General features: G+C 47.0%; 1 protein-coding gene across 2 annotated transcripts; it reads left to right on the top strand.

Annotated features, from left to right (window-relative positions):
- Nucleotides 1-921: 921 nt before the first annotated feature.
- Nucleotides 922-7,109, top strand: Fndc5 (fibronectin type III domain containing 5). Of its 2 annotated transcripts, none has more exons than XM_005395095.2 (5): nucleotides 922-1,170; nucleotides 1,593-1,791; nucleotides 2,129-2,218; nucleotides 4,346-4,479; nucleotides 5,383-7,107. In XM_005395095.2, exons 2-5 carry the CDS (start codon nucleotides 1,608-1,610, stop codon nucleotides 5,419-5,421), a joined length of 447 nt encoding a protein of 148 aa, XP_005395152.1. In that variant the 5' UTR covers nucleotides 922-1,170; nucleotides 1,593-1,607; the 3' UTR covers nucleotides 5,422-7,107. The 2 variants fall into 2 exon arrangements, with proteins under 2 accessions (XP_005395152.1, XP_005395153.1); XM_005395096.2 differs by having other exon boundaries at nucleotides 1,089-1,170; nucleotides 4,826-7,109.
- Nucleotides 7,110-13,870: the final 6,761 nt, after the last annotated feature.

The following is a 13,870-nucleotide window of genomic DNA, read 5'->3' as shown; positions in this document are numbered from 1 at the left end:
AGACCTCTCAAAGCCCCACAGGCCAACTTTGCACATCTGTTATGCAGAAGCTTGTGTGAAGGGGATGGAGACGGCTCCGAGGGGCGGGGGCGGGGCGGCCTCGGAGCCTGGTGCAGTCAGCGTCCGGCCCACCCCCTGGGGCGCAGCCTCTCCCGTCTGTCTCTGTCCCTTCGGGCTGCAGCTGCCTCACCGGCTCTCCCCGTGGCTCAGCACTCTTGCTCTGCTTCTGTCTCTGTCTGTCTCTAGCCCTCCACTTTGCTCTCTGGTCTGTGCCCGCCGACACCTGTCTGTGTCTTTCTGCCCCTCTCCACCTCCATATCTGTGAGCTGAGAGTTTCCTGCTTGGGCCCAGGTCTTTCCCCTTGCAGCATCTGCCCCTGGGGAGACAGAGGCTTGTGTCACTCCACTCCTCTGCCCTGGAAGGTTCTTCCTGCCCCACCCCCCTTCCCTTCACTCTTCCTCCTCCTCTCTTCCTGACTGACCCCTTAGGGCTGGCAGACGTGGAGAAAGGGCTCGCAGAGACCCCTCCCGAAGCTGGGTATTGCCTTCCTCCATTGCCCCTCGCTCCCACCCCAGGGTTCACCCCTGCCTGGCCCTTCTTGACCTCCGGGGCTTTCTCCTTTTCTCAAGGTCACCCACTTGACAGTACAGGATTATAAAAAGAGCAGTGGCCTGGGACTCCTTTTGACTGTTTTGTCAAATTCAGCTTCTGTGACCCGGGTCACTTATGTCCCCTCTCTACCTGTCCTCCCTGAACTCTTACCACCCACCCATTAGATCTGGCCCTGGGCCAAGCTCATCAGTTTTAGCCTTGGAGCCCTCAGGCTGGCCTATGGCCAGCAGGGGCTTGCCTCCTGGACACAAGGGGCCTGAGGCTTCTCAAGCATGGAGGAACTGAGAGTCATGAGAGCCGTGTGGCCAACCACAGCTGAGACCTTGGCCTCCCTCTCCCCCCACAAAGCGTGGCCTTCCCAGGCTTCCCCTTCTCACTCCTGAGACCGTCGGGTGGGCTCAGCACGGGGATGCTCAAGCTCTGGTGCCTGCCTGCCCCCCAGACAGCCCTTCAGCCCCAGTGAACGTCACCGTCAGGCACCTGAAGGCCAACTCTGCAGTGGTCAGCTGGGATGTCCTGGAAGATGAGGTTGTCATTGGATTTGCCATCTCTCAGCAGGTAACCCCTTGAGGGTCCTGGGGCAGGAAGGACAAATTGAGACAGTGTCAGAGTGGGTGAAGGATGGTGGTGTCATGAAAATAGGAAAGAGGAACACAGAGCAAGACAGATGGGCAGCAAACTGCACATTGGGCTCGAAACTGGAGCCTCAGAAGGCCTCAGTCATTTGTAGAGGGAACAGGAGCTCTCCGCTGGGACAGCTCAGACGCAGTGGTCAGGGCCTGGCTCCAGTTCTTACGAGGTATGTGGCCTCAGGCAACTTCCCTAGCCTCCCTGAACCTGTTTCCTTAGCTGTATAATGGGGATTATGGTACCTGAGAGGATGGGTGATGGCACAGGTAAAGGGTTAGTCACTAGTGGGAGGTGGCAGATGTAGGTTTGGGGCCTGGGCACTGACACATGTGTGGCCCTCACCTTTGCAGAAGAAAGACGTGAGGATGCTGCGCTTCATCCAGGAAGTGAACACCACCACCCGCTCATGCGCCCTCTGGGACCTGGAGGAGGACACGGAGTATATCGTGCATGTACAGGCCATCTCCATTCAGGGACAGAGCCCAGCCAGCGAGCCGGTGCTCTTCAAGACCCCTCGAGAGGCCGAGAAGATGGCCTCTAAGAACAAAGGCAGGCCCTGGGCATGTCGAAGGAGCAGGGTGGGCACAGTTGGGGCCAGACTGGTGGGTGATTTGAGAACAGCTCTCCCCCGTCCTCCTCACAACGAGAACAGCAGCACCCGAGAGCAGAGTCCGTTGCAGTCGCCCAGGGGACTTGCTCTGTAAATTCTCACGTTTAGATTGAGTCCAATAGCTGCCACCTTAGGGAACTGTCGTTGTGTGCTGGGATGTCTTTGTGATAGGTGTGTGGGCTTCTATAGAGTTAAGCAGTTATTGTTGCGGGCTTAGCCCTCGAAGGATGGCTGGGAGAGGAAAGGAGCCCTGGCCTAGTGTCTCTTTCTCCACAGATGAAGTCACCATGAAGGAGATGGGGAAGAACCAACAGCTGCGGACAGGGGAGGTGCTCATCATCGTCGTGGTCCTGTTCATGTGGGCAGGTGAGTCTGCCCTTCGAGCCCTTCTTCTGTGCTTACCTTTGGGGAACCCGGGCACCCTGACCAGACCCTTCTCCCACAGTAACTAAGGGTAAGGGGCTTGAAGATAGTTAAGAGAAGTAAAAAGTTTCTGAGTCAAGACAGTTGTGAGGATCAAATCTGCCCACTTTTGTAGCCCATCCCTCACCAAACACAGCATATTACTAGTTACCTTATAAAATTCTATAGGAACTCAACTTTCCTCTCCCTCAAAAGCAGTTCAGCCTCCTGGGGTGGACACAGCCACAGACCCTGTATTTTCTGGCCATGGCCAAACCCTCTCCTTCCTCTTCAGGGTTTATAGACATCAGGCTTCAGGCCTGGGCAGCTCTGAGGAAGTCACTACCCGGCCTCAGGTTTGGGACCCTGTCCTCACTGCCCATCCTTCTAGATCCTCTGAGCCTGCCACCTTGGAAACCCCCGTCCAGCCATTGGAATAGCCCTTCCGCCTCTGTGCTTTGCAGCACATGGTTTGCTCCTTCAGCCCTTCTTATGTAAGTTAGTCAGGCTCAGGGCTATCTTTTCCAACTAGTCGGTGAGCTCCCTAAGGATAATGTCCAAGTATCATTCATCTTTGTACTCAATTCAGCTGGCATTTACTGATCAGCCACTCCATTCCAAGCAGTTCTGTTATAGTCATGATTAAGAATATCCTTGGGCTTGTAAGGAACTCATTCTGGAAGGAGACAGGCCCAAGCTTCACTATAATTGGGTGTGATGAGCATTATAATAGTAGCAAGTACTGGAGCAGAAAAGAGGGAATTCATTCTGGGAGTTAAGAGTAGAAATCAAGAAAAACAAAGTAGAGCCAGGGTGGTGGCGCACGCCTGTAATCCCAGCACTCGGGAGGCTGAGGCAGGAGGATCATTGTGAGTTCGAGACCAGCCTGGGCTACAAAGTGAGCTCCAGGCCAGCCTGAACTGCATAGTGAGACCCTGTCTCAAAAGACAAAAAAAAAAAGAAAAACAAAGTGGAGGTAACATGGGAGGGGAGCTTTGAAGCATAAATAGGAGCTCACCAGGTGGCCCAAAGAGGAAGGATATTCTGGACATGGTGTGTTCAAGAAACAAATTAAGCTCAATGTAGCCCAGAGGAGCTTGGACCTACAAAAGAAGGTGGGATGCAGGGGCATAAAGATTGGTGAGCCTGTGGACGGAGCCTGAGATTTGAATGCTATGCGAAAGCCTGATTAGCACAGTGGTTGAGAGGGCAGACTCTGTTGAGGAAGCATTTGGAAAGAAATGTTCCTGAGGCATATAAGAAATAGGCACTTTAAAAAACAAGAAAAACAAAGAGTTGTAGAAAGAGGAGGTTTGCTTACAGCACATTGTTAGACTTGGCACGACAGTATTTACATAATCATAACAATATAAACAGTGAATTAACCCAAAACTGTGGTGTAATTCTGTTAGAATAATGGAGGGGGACATAGGGGTGTTGTTGGGTTTTATCTGCCACGGTGGGGAGTCAACAGATATCTAAAATAGATCAAGAAATAACACTGTAAACATAGAAGTAAAACGAAGGAAAACATCTGTAAGAACTGGAGTGGCTGCTTTAGTACTGACTCAAAAAATATCATGTCCACATCCTACTAGCTTAATAAAACTAGACATCTAACAGGCCCCGGAGGCCGGGGAGTTCACCTCCCAGCTATACTGCAATGTGACCTTGAATTAAGTTAGTTCAACTCTCTGTGCACCAATGTCCTCACTTGTAAACTGGGGAAAAGTACACTTACTGAGTTGTGACGACTGAGAGAATGTCTGTGCACGAGGCCCGGCTCCTGCTCAACAAAGGCGATTATTGTTTCTGTTTCCCCCTAAAGGAAAAGGGGAGCTGTCAGAGACTTACAGGAAAGGTGGGGAGGAGTCATGATCAGATAGATGCAGGCTGTAGGAAGATCAGCTCAGCAGCAGAGGATGGCTCATGAGGGGACAGGTGGAACAGAAGCCAGAGGCTGGAGGGCGGCTGCTGAAGTCATGCAGGGGAGACCATCTGGAGAGACTGTTTGCATGCACAGTTAGGAATGAAGCAGGCCAGGCAAGAACTCAGGCCCTGGCCTCTGACTGCTCCCACTTGCCCTCCCAGGTGTCATTGCCCTCTTCTGCCGCCAGTATGACATTATCAAGGACAATGAACCCAATAACAACAAGGAGAAAACTAAGAGTGCCTCTGAAACCAGCACTCCAGAGCACCAGGGCGGGGGGCTCCTCCGCAGCAAGGTGAGGCCAAGACCTAGGCTGGTGGGTGGCCCCCTGCCTTGGGCACTGTAGCCCTGGACTGCAGAAGGGGTCAGCTCAGGGCCTGGCATGGTTGCACCTGGCAGAGCCAAATTTGGCTGCTGCCTGTGTGACCCAGGGGACACTGTAAATTGATTTTGGATTCTCTCCCTTTGCAGGGTGCCAAGGGCCAGTGGTGATTTAAAAACAAAAGGCAGGATGGGGAGGGCAGAATTCTTGGTTGGTGTGGGGCAGCAGGAGTAGGGGGTGCCGGGCTCATTTCCGCCCCTGCTGTGTTGGGTACTTTGGGCAGGCGCTTCACCTTGTACTTTCCTCTTCTGTAAAACAGATATGAAATCCTTTCAGTGCTTGCTCTGAGCAGCTCAGAAGACAGTAGAGAATGAGAGGATCTCATGATTCTGACGATGATTATCCAACAAACATCTGGCCCTCTCTGCATCTCCTCCTCCTTCCATCTTGTACCCTCTGGCTTACTGTCCGCTCTCTCGGCTTCTCTCTTTCTGGCACCTTTTCCTGAAGCCTCTTATTGACCCCTATTTCCAGAAACACTTCGACAATGTCAGTGGCTGAGGCTGTGCCTAGAGGCATATCTGCAGGATGTGAGCAAACCAGCCAGAGGGATGACTGCTGGGGGGAGAGTGGGCACCAGGGCGCTGAGCCCAGGACTCAGGTTTGGCCATTCAGCTGAGTGAGGCCGAAGGCTGGGCTGGAAAAGGCAGACAGACAAGATCTCCAGGGAGGGCTGCTCTTCTTTCCGCAAGGGACAAGAGCCTGGCTTTTAGGCTGCAGCTCTGCTGGCTCCCTTCCTCCTCCAGCCCTGTTTCCTCCCTTGCAAGAAGTCTATTCAATTGGCTTTGGCCACTTCTCTCATTTCTTTCCTCCCAGTTTCCAAACAAGCCCTCAGTGAACATCATCGAAGCATGACTGACTGTCTGCAGGGAGAAGGATTTCATTTTTCTTCTCTGCTGGTCTGCGGGTCCTGAGCACAGGGAGAGGGCCAACTGCAGTCAGGGAGGAGGCACAGCTAGCTGCAGTTCTCCTTCTTCCCTCTTAGTCTGATGAAAGAGGCTGAACTACAAACCCAAATTCTGCAAAAAAAATAATAATAAGCCACAAAACTAAAAAGGCCTGGCTCCATCCTGGAAAAGGCAAAGCTGCATGAAACAGCTTTCTGCCTCCTCATCTCTCCTGGACTGGCTTCCTCTTTGAGAAAATGCACAACGCTCTGGGAGATAACAAGCAGTAAGATTGCCTCAAGCTGTCTTTTAGACCGAGGAGCATTGGAGGAGGCCATGGAGCTGCCTGCCGTGCAGGGTCATGGCTGCTGTGAAGCCTTTTCTGGATGTAGCCATCAAAGACTTGTTTGTGGTGTGATATACACCTTTGTGAGTGTGTAAGATGTTACCTGTTTTGTCTCTTGAAACACATAATTGGAGGGCTCCGTTCCAGAGGACAGAGGGTTCTTCCAAGACTTACGCTGGTTGCCTGTACTCTCCCTGTCTTCTCTGACATTTACTTTGATGGTAAGATCATCAGTCTGAGGTTTAAAAAGACTTCGAAGGTACTGACCCTGTTTGTTAAGGAAGCATCTCTTGGAGTTTCAGCAGAGCCAGCTGGGGCAACTGAAAAGGCACATCCACATTTTATATCCTAGACTGCTGACCCACCCACTGTGGAGTGGAAGTTACTGGAAGGCAGGCCTAAGCCATGTACCACAGACAGGCAGAGCAGCCTGGCTGTCACAACTAGCCTCTAGAGTCTCCATATCTTACCATCTCATCAGGATTCTGGGAAAGTTACCCAGGGTCTTCATGTCCTTCCCTAGAGCCTGAGTGGTATGAGGTGACAGGTCTCTCTCTCCACTGCCCCTTTCTGGTTAAAAAACAAACTAACAAACAATGGTGCTTGATGAGGGGAGGCAAACTCTTCCCTGGGATTGGTGAGTTACAGCTGCCAGATGCCTGCACGGGAAGAGGTGGACTCTGCGTCTTCCACTGGTGACCAAGAAGAGGAGGGTAGAGGATGTGCCTAGCACAAGGCTGATACACAGTAGGTACTTGGGCAATATTTGCTGTGCTGAATGTGAAGAGCACTGGCCCCCAAGACAGAGAGCTGAAAGCCATCACCCAATGCCCATCCCTTCCTTCCAGTGTTTAAGCGCTCTCAAGGCTGGCTCAGCCACCACTCTGCTTCAGCCAAGTGTGGAAGCACAGGGGAGGAGAGACAGGGTAAAAGGCAGATGTCAGCAATACCAAGGGCTTCCTCATGGGAGGGCATGAGGCTCCACTCATTGTCTTGTGACTTCCATCCCTGCTGAATGGGGCTGCGAGGCCAAGGCTCCTTACGGGAGAGGTCCTTACCTCTGATCCAGTTAGAGCAATAACCACTTTTTAAACATAAAATAAAAAGACAAATGAAAAGGCACATCCTTGTCTCCTGGTAAATGCCCAAATGTTGCCCTCTTTTTCTGGCAATTGGCAGCAAGTCAGGATGTGTGGAGGAGGGAATCAGTTCTCTCTTCCATTTTGGCCTGCAGTCTCTTAGGGACATGCCTGCCAGCCAAGCTGGAGTTGGAAGGGAATTCTTGAACAGATGGGGGTGCACGTGTAGGAGAAGAAAATAGCTGCTCCATCACCCTCTTTCTGAGGCTCTCCCAAGCCCAGTTTGGGCTGTCTCACTGCATAGGTATGCAGGCTGGTGCTGTTTTTAAAAACAAAGGGTTTTCCTCTCTGGATGGGGCTGCATGCTTTCCCTGGCCAAAGGAATGCAATCCCCCCACCCCAAATCCCACCCTAGTAAGGAAGGGAGTGAAGAGAACCTACGAAGGCTGCTCAGTATTCACAGCCATGGTTCTGGGCTGTTAAAGAGCATCACTATGATCTTGAGCAGCAAGCTAAAAGGCAAAGAGTAATGCCATTAGCCAATGAGCAAACCAGTAAATGGGGCACCTCAACCACCTTTATCCAGGGCCAGGAAGGTCTTGGATAGAAAATGACAGATGAACAGGGATTAGAGTAGGCTATTCAGAAGGTTCTGGAAGTGATGGGAACGCAGTAAACTGAGGGACACACAGAGCTGTAGGCCAAACCTCTGAGAGAATACTTCTTAGGCCCAAATAATGAGAAGCCTTCTAGCCGGGATTAGGTAGAGGCAGTTGTCAGGGGAGTTTGGGGAACTGTGCTAACAGGGGTTTCCTGTCTTCAGTTTCATCTGTGTCTACAGTACAAGAAGGAGCAGAGGACACTTCTGACTTAGATAAAACTCCATTCCTTCACTGTCTCCCTAAACAACTATTCGCAAATTCAAACCTTGCAGCTATGACTTTGGATGTGGTGCTTTCACCAGACTCACATGGATCTGCAGAGATTGCTCACAACTTGGGAAGGGTGCAGGCAGCCTCTTTGACACCAGGCAAACAGGCCTGTGGGAGGAATGCTGGACTGAGAGGCAGGAGACTTTGCCGGTGGTAACTATCTAACAAACACCTGGCACTTCTCTGAGGCCAGTCTCCTTTCCTTTCTACCAAAAAAGGATTAGGAGAAAAAACGAGTCACCTACTTCCTAGGGTATGGGCCAAGGGGTGTCCTAGAAACGAGATCTGAGGGGAGGAAGACAGACTGATGGACGTTTCTTGGGGGCAGGATGCCTTTTCTCCTACTCCTGTCTCCCCAGCCCCAAGCTTCTCCGTATAGGCCTCTTTTAGAATCCACTTTTAAAGAGCTCTAATTCACCCTTTTACAGAAATACGTAGTATCTCACCAATCCATTATATTTTAGACTTCTACTGCCTAACCCTCTTTGAACCTATTTGACAATTTTTGGATCTTGCTTTTTGAGAAGTAGCCTCCAAAAACAAATTGCTTCTATAAATGTGACATTCATTCCGTCTCCCTCACTTCAGCTGTACCAGTTTAAACAAAAAATTCATGTGGCTCGAATCTAAACTGAAGACCTTTGTATATAAATGGTCTCTTGATAAATTTCAAGGTTATCATTTAGACTTAGTTAATGTAACCCAAAAGATCACATTCTAAACCAGGGACAAAGTGGCACACACCTGTAATGCTCACTATTTGGAAGGCGAAGGCAGGAAGACTGGTCAGAGTTAGCCTGGATAACTGAGACAATGACTCAGAAAAATGAAATGGACTAGGGCTGTAACTCGGTGTTCTTTGGGTTCAGTCCTTAATACCACTCCCTATCCTCAATCACATTCCATCTCCTCAATGGATGCTGGGAAGGGCCAGATTTTCTGTCTATGGCATTTCCCAGTTGTTACAGGGGGAGATCAGGAGAGAAGAATGATAAGGCAAGAGTCTGTTCATTAAGGCATTCCAATAGTGATCAGCTGACACTTCCTGTGACAAGTGGGAATTTTTTCCTGACAGGTGTTCTGGCATCCAAACCAAGCATACCCTGAATTCAGCTTAGGAATAATTCTGTTTACTCTAAGAAAAGCAGAGCAACATAAAGAGAAGCAGGGAACTGCTTTCTAGTTTTATGTGTTTGGGTTTTCTTTTCCTATAAAAGCCCAAAATGGCCTTGTTAGAGAATGAGCCCCGCCACCCCACCACCATTCCTCTGAAGAAGGTCCATTTCCCCCTTTCCTCGAATTGACATAAAATGAACTGAGGGTAGGGGACACTATCACTTCAGAGAACTCAGTCTGGTCTCTGCAACATTTGATGCCTACATTGCTAAATAATTACCAGACAGATGATCATCCACCCCTGACAGGAATAAAATGCATATGTGAAAGAGTATCTCAGACTGAGACAAGGTTATCCAATAGTTGAGTACTCAGCACATTTACAGAGCCTATGCCTGGAATTGAAAAATAATTTTTCTCTAGAATATATATATTAGACAACACTTACAGAACAGCAGGCCAGTCAGCCTGTGCAAATATGTTGCTACCTATTTTCTCAGCATGAATTGAGATTTTTTTAAGGCCCTGGCTTTAATACAGGTGACAAGCTATGATTTGCCCATTCTCTTATCTTTGCTCCTGGGGGCAAGTCTAAGAACGTAGGTTCACAAAAGGAATCTAAGGAACATTCTCTCCCACATCTACCCACACTTATCCAACTTTCACCCCAGGTCCCTGAAGCAGAGGGTTCTGAAGAAGTGAAGAACAGCCATCAATTTTGTACAGTACTGTGAATTCTGGGTTCTCCCATCCTCAAAGGGAGAATGCCCAGGAATAGTATGGCTTCTTTTACATCAGTGCTGACTCTGGGAAACAAAGACACAGTGGCCAACTACACAGACATGGGAAGGAATGCAAAGCAGTGCCTGCCTGAGGAGGGCTGAGCCATCTTCCCTCTGCAAAAACAGCAGCACAGTGATATTTCAGGCTCTGCCTATGTCAGGCTCCTGACATGCACCATATGTAGCTGCAAATCCCAATCAATTTCAGAATTGCTTAACTGCTGGAACGCCTTCCTCAACACTGTAATTTACCCTCAAAAGAATAAGGAGCAAGCACTCTCGCCCTCCCAGAACCACATTCTACTAAATGCCACCCCCTCCCATATCCCACTAACCTACCTACGCAAAAGAGGAAGGCAAATAACCCTCCTCCAAGCCCGCAACAGACGGCTACAGCACATATGCCACTGACAAGAACTTTTATTTCTTTTTAATGACATTAAACACAACTGCTACAAGGGAAAAAACATGGTAAAGAGGAGACACTAAACTTCAGTTTCATAACTGATCCTGACAACAATGCAAGTAGATCAGGGTCTGTATTAGATGTAAAAAATATATTTCAGGTGCCTTTATTACAAATAAACTATTTAAACAGCACATTGTACTCTGTTTTGTCAAGACCCTTGTGGTAAGAATGTCACTATGGATGAAGAAAGCTAAGTAAGCAGTTAAATGCACAAAACACTTACTCAAATTTAAAAATACAGCTAGGCCACAGCAAATATGAGATAGGCAGTTTTTTTTTTTTTTTTTTTTAAAGACAGGGTCTCACTATGCAGTTCAGGCTTGCCTTGAGTTTACTATGTAGCCCAAGCTGGCCTTGAAATTGAAGTGATCCTCCTGCCTCAGCCTCCCAAGTGCTGGGATTACAGGCGTGTGCCACCACGCCCAGCTAGATAGGCATCTTTGAAAAGAGGTTAAAACTCCAGATTCTACCCACTACCATCTTTAAGGCAAACATGCCAGATAATGAGTTTTCTTTGGCTTTGTTTTTTCTTCTTGAAGAATACCATGTTAACCACTAAAGAACAGTTCTCTCCTCCCCCGGTCCAACAGATTTAATTAAGCTGCTAAAGCTTTGGAAAAACAGAATTATTTGAGCTAACAGGAAATATGAGTGTCACATTGTCTAGTTAACCTGTCACTCATTTGACTTGGCAAAGGCAATGCTCCCATTACACATTCCATTTAAACCTTCCTGTACCAGGATGGCAGGAACGTAAGTTACAGATTTTTGCTGAAGCAAAATGCTGTCCCTTCTGTCCTTGGGTTATCTGTGAGGAACTAGACAGCTGTAATGCTAGCTACTCCATTTAATTTTAACTATGCTTTGGTCCCAAAGGTGAGTGTCTGGCATGTCTCACTCCATCAGGCTAATTTAGGGCAGCCTGGAGAAGTGACCAATGAAATAAATGCCAATTATGCCAACTGAAGGATAGATTTTGACTACTGCCTTCAAATGGAATTTTTCCATTACATTCTAGTTCCAGAATCTAAACAAAATGTCCAAGGAAAAGAGAATCCTTGACTGGATAAAAAACATTGAACACTTACAGGCATCTATCCAAATTTACTGGCAGCTTGAACGACCAAACTTTTCCTATCAGTTTCTAAAGTGGGGTAGGATGTTTAAGACAGGTTACTCACAAAGATGAGGCTGATGAAACGACAAAACCAGACAGAAGCTACAACAGCTAGGAACAACTTTCACAGAGAATAAATAGCAGCATAAATGTGAGACAGCAAAACTTCCCCAAATGATGTCTAAAACTATAAAGAAAGAGCAACAAACTCTTTAAAACATCCATTAAGACAGATGCACAAAGTCTGCCAGCTTTGGTGTGAATATCAAACTTCAAGATCAGGTAATACTTTTGTGGACAGACTCAATCACAATACTATCAGACCCACTTAAGCAGTTATGTGAAACTATGCATGAGGGGCCTACCCAAATGAGGAGATGGTAACATCAAGGGTCTAAAGACACCTGTTAACCAGTACTGGAGACAAGAGTGCCTCTCCAGGCACTCTCCCAGTGGACAGAGGCTCCTTGACTAAACTCACACTTGTTAAGCTTCATCAGATGAAACTGAAGACCCACTGATATCTCAGTGGCACTGACCTATCAAGTCCAGTGTATAGGGGGAGCAGTTCTTCAACAAAAGATCTCGCAAGGAGGCCATTCTAAAGAGGCATATCCACGTCTAACAACATACTGGAATACTGCCTATAGATCCCCAGGGAACAGAGTGGTCACTGTGTGGTGTGTGTGTGTATGTGGGAGGGTACATGAAAACAAAACAAAAAAAGAAAAATTCCTGAAGGCCAGAGAAGACTGTCACAGGACCATGACGTATTCAACAGGGGTTGGTCAGCAGTATTCGGTCAGAATTAAGGTGTGTAAGATCTGTAAACACTATGTGCAAAATAAGTTTAACAGAGGATGAAGAAAAGCTAGGCTGGGCATGCTGGCACCTGCCCGTAATCCCAGCACTCAAGAGGCAGAAGCACGAGGACTGCTGAGTTCAAGGCCAGCATGTGCTACACAGTGAACTTAAGACTGTGTCTCAAAAAAAAGAAAAAGAAAAAAAAAGCCAATGATGATAATAAAAATAGGGCTGGAGATGTTGCTCACTGGTACAGTGCTTACCCAGCATGCATCAAGCCCTGCATTCAATCCCCAATAGCTAGAGAGAGAGCAGGAAAAAAAAAATAGTAGCTTACAAGTACAGAAAGCAGAGGGTTTACATTTTTAATTCGTCTTTTCAATGGATTTTTCTCCTACCTCATCTTGTTTCAAATATCCTAGACTACCAACTTTAAAATACTGATAGGTAGTCAGAGATTCAAATTTTAAAAAGAAGAGGATTTGGTAAAAGTGACTTATATCCACTCACAAGAAATCATGATAATTAACACTGGCTTACAGTCTGGTAAAGAATCTCCTCCTGACAACCCAGTGTGGGGAAAATATTTTTGCCAGCTGTTTCTCAGACAAAGGATTACTATCTAGAATATATAAAGAACTCAAAAATCAGACCCCCCCAAATTTAAAGACCTGACCCCAAAAATGGGCATCTGAGATGAATACACTTCTCAGACGAAGAAGCACAACAAATAAATACATGAAAAAACATTCAACATCATCAATCATTTGAGACATAAACTGAAACAACGCTGAGATTCCACTGCACCTCAGAAAGAAATCAACCAATAACAAATGCTGTTATCAAGAAATCAGTAACAAATGCTGGTGGGGATGTGGAGAAAAAGGAACCCTTCTCTACTGGTGGTGGGAGTGTAGACTGGTGCAACCACTGTGGAGATGCCTCGAAAAACTAGGACTAAAGGTTCCATTCGATCCAGCTACTCCTTCTTGGTATCTTCCTGAAAGAATTAAAAGCATCATACCACAGTGATATATGCACACTCGTGTGTATAGCAGCAGTTTGTAATAGGCCAATCTTGGAAGCAGCCCAAATGCCCATCAACTATTGAATGGATAAAGAAGATGTGTTTTTTTTTTTTTTTTAAAAACTACAGTGGAGTACTACTCTGCCATAAAGGTTAAACTTGAGACATTTCTAGGTAAATGGATGCACTTTGAGACCATTTTCTTAAGTGAAATAAATCAGACACATGTGTAAATACCACAGTTTCTATAGTGTAAGAAACCAAAAGTGTAAATAAGGGCCAAAATGTATAATTGGTATTGTGAAATAGAAGAAAATGTTCAAATGGGGAGAGGAACAAGGGACAGGGTGGGGTAAAGAAGGAAAAAGAAAAAAGAGAAAAGAAGGAAAAATGGAAACAAAGCTTTTACAAATGGGGAGGGAAAAAGGGATTGAAGGGAGGGTAGGGAATGGGAAAAAATAATATAAGGGTAACTCAAAAGAAAAAAAAGGAATCTCTTCCTTACAAAAGATTCAAAGATGTTTTCTTTTGGGCACTAGACGTAGATTTCACTTCTGCATAGATGTGGGTGTTTTGCTTGAGCCTAGGTATTTCGGCTTCACGCTGGCTTTCAAGGGGGCAGTTACCTTCAATTTAAATTAAAAAAAAAAACAAAAACAAAACTATTAACACTGCTTGAAACACACACAGACAGATACACAAAATCGGGAGGGTCTTCATACTAAAAAATTTCAATCCAATAATG

This window comes from Chinchilla lanigera, unplaced genomic scaffold (assembly GCF_000276665.1).
Source record: "Chinchilla lanigera isolate Chin_1 unplaced genomic scaffold, ChiLan1.0 scaffold00051, whole genome shotgun sequence".
In the NCBI taxonomy this organism is placed as follows: domain Eukaryota; kingdom Metazoa; phylum Chordata; class Mammalia; order Rodentia; family Chinchillidae; genus Chinchilla; species Chinchilla lanigera.
Note: the sequence above shows the minus strand (reverse complement) of the source record. Positions and strands in the feature narration are given on the sequence as shown.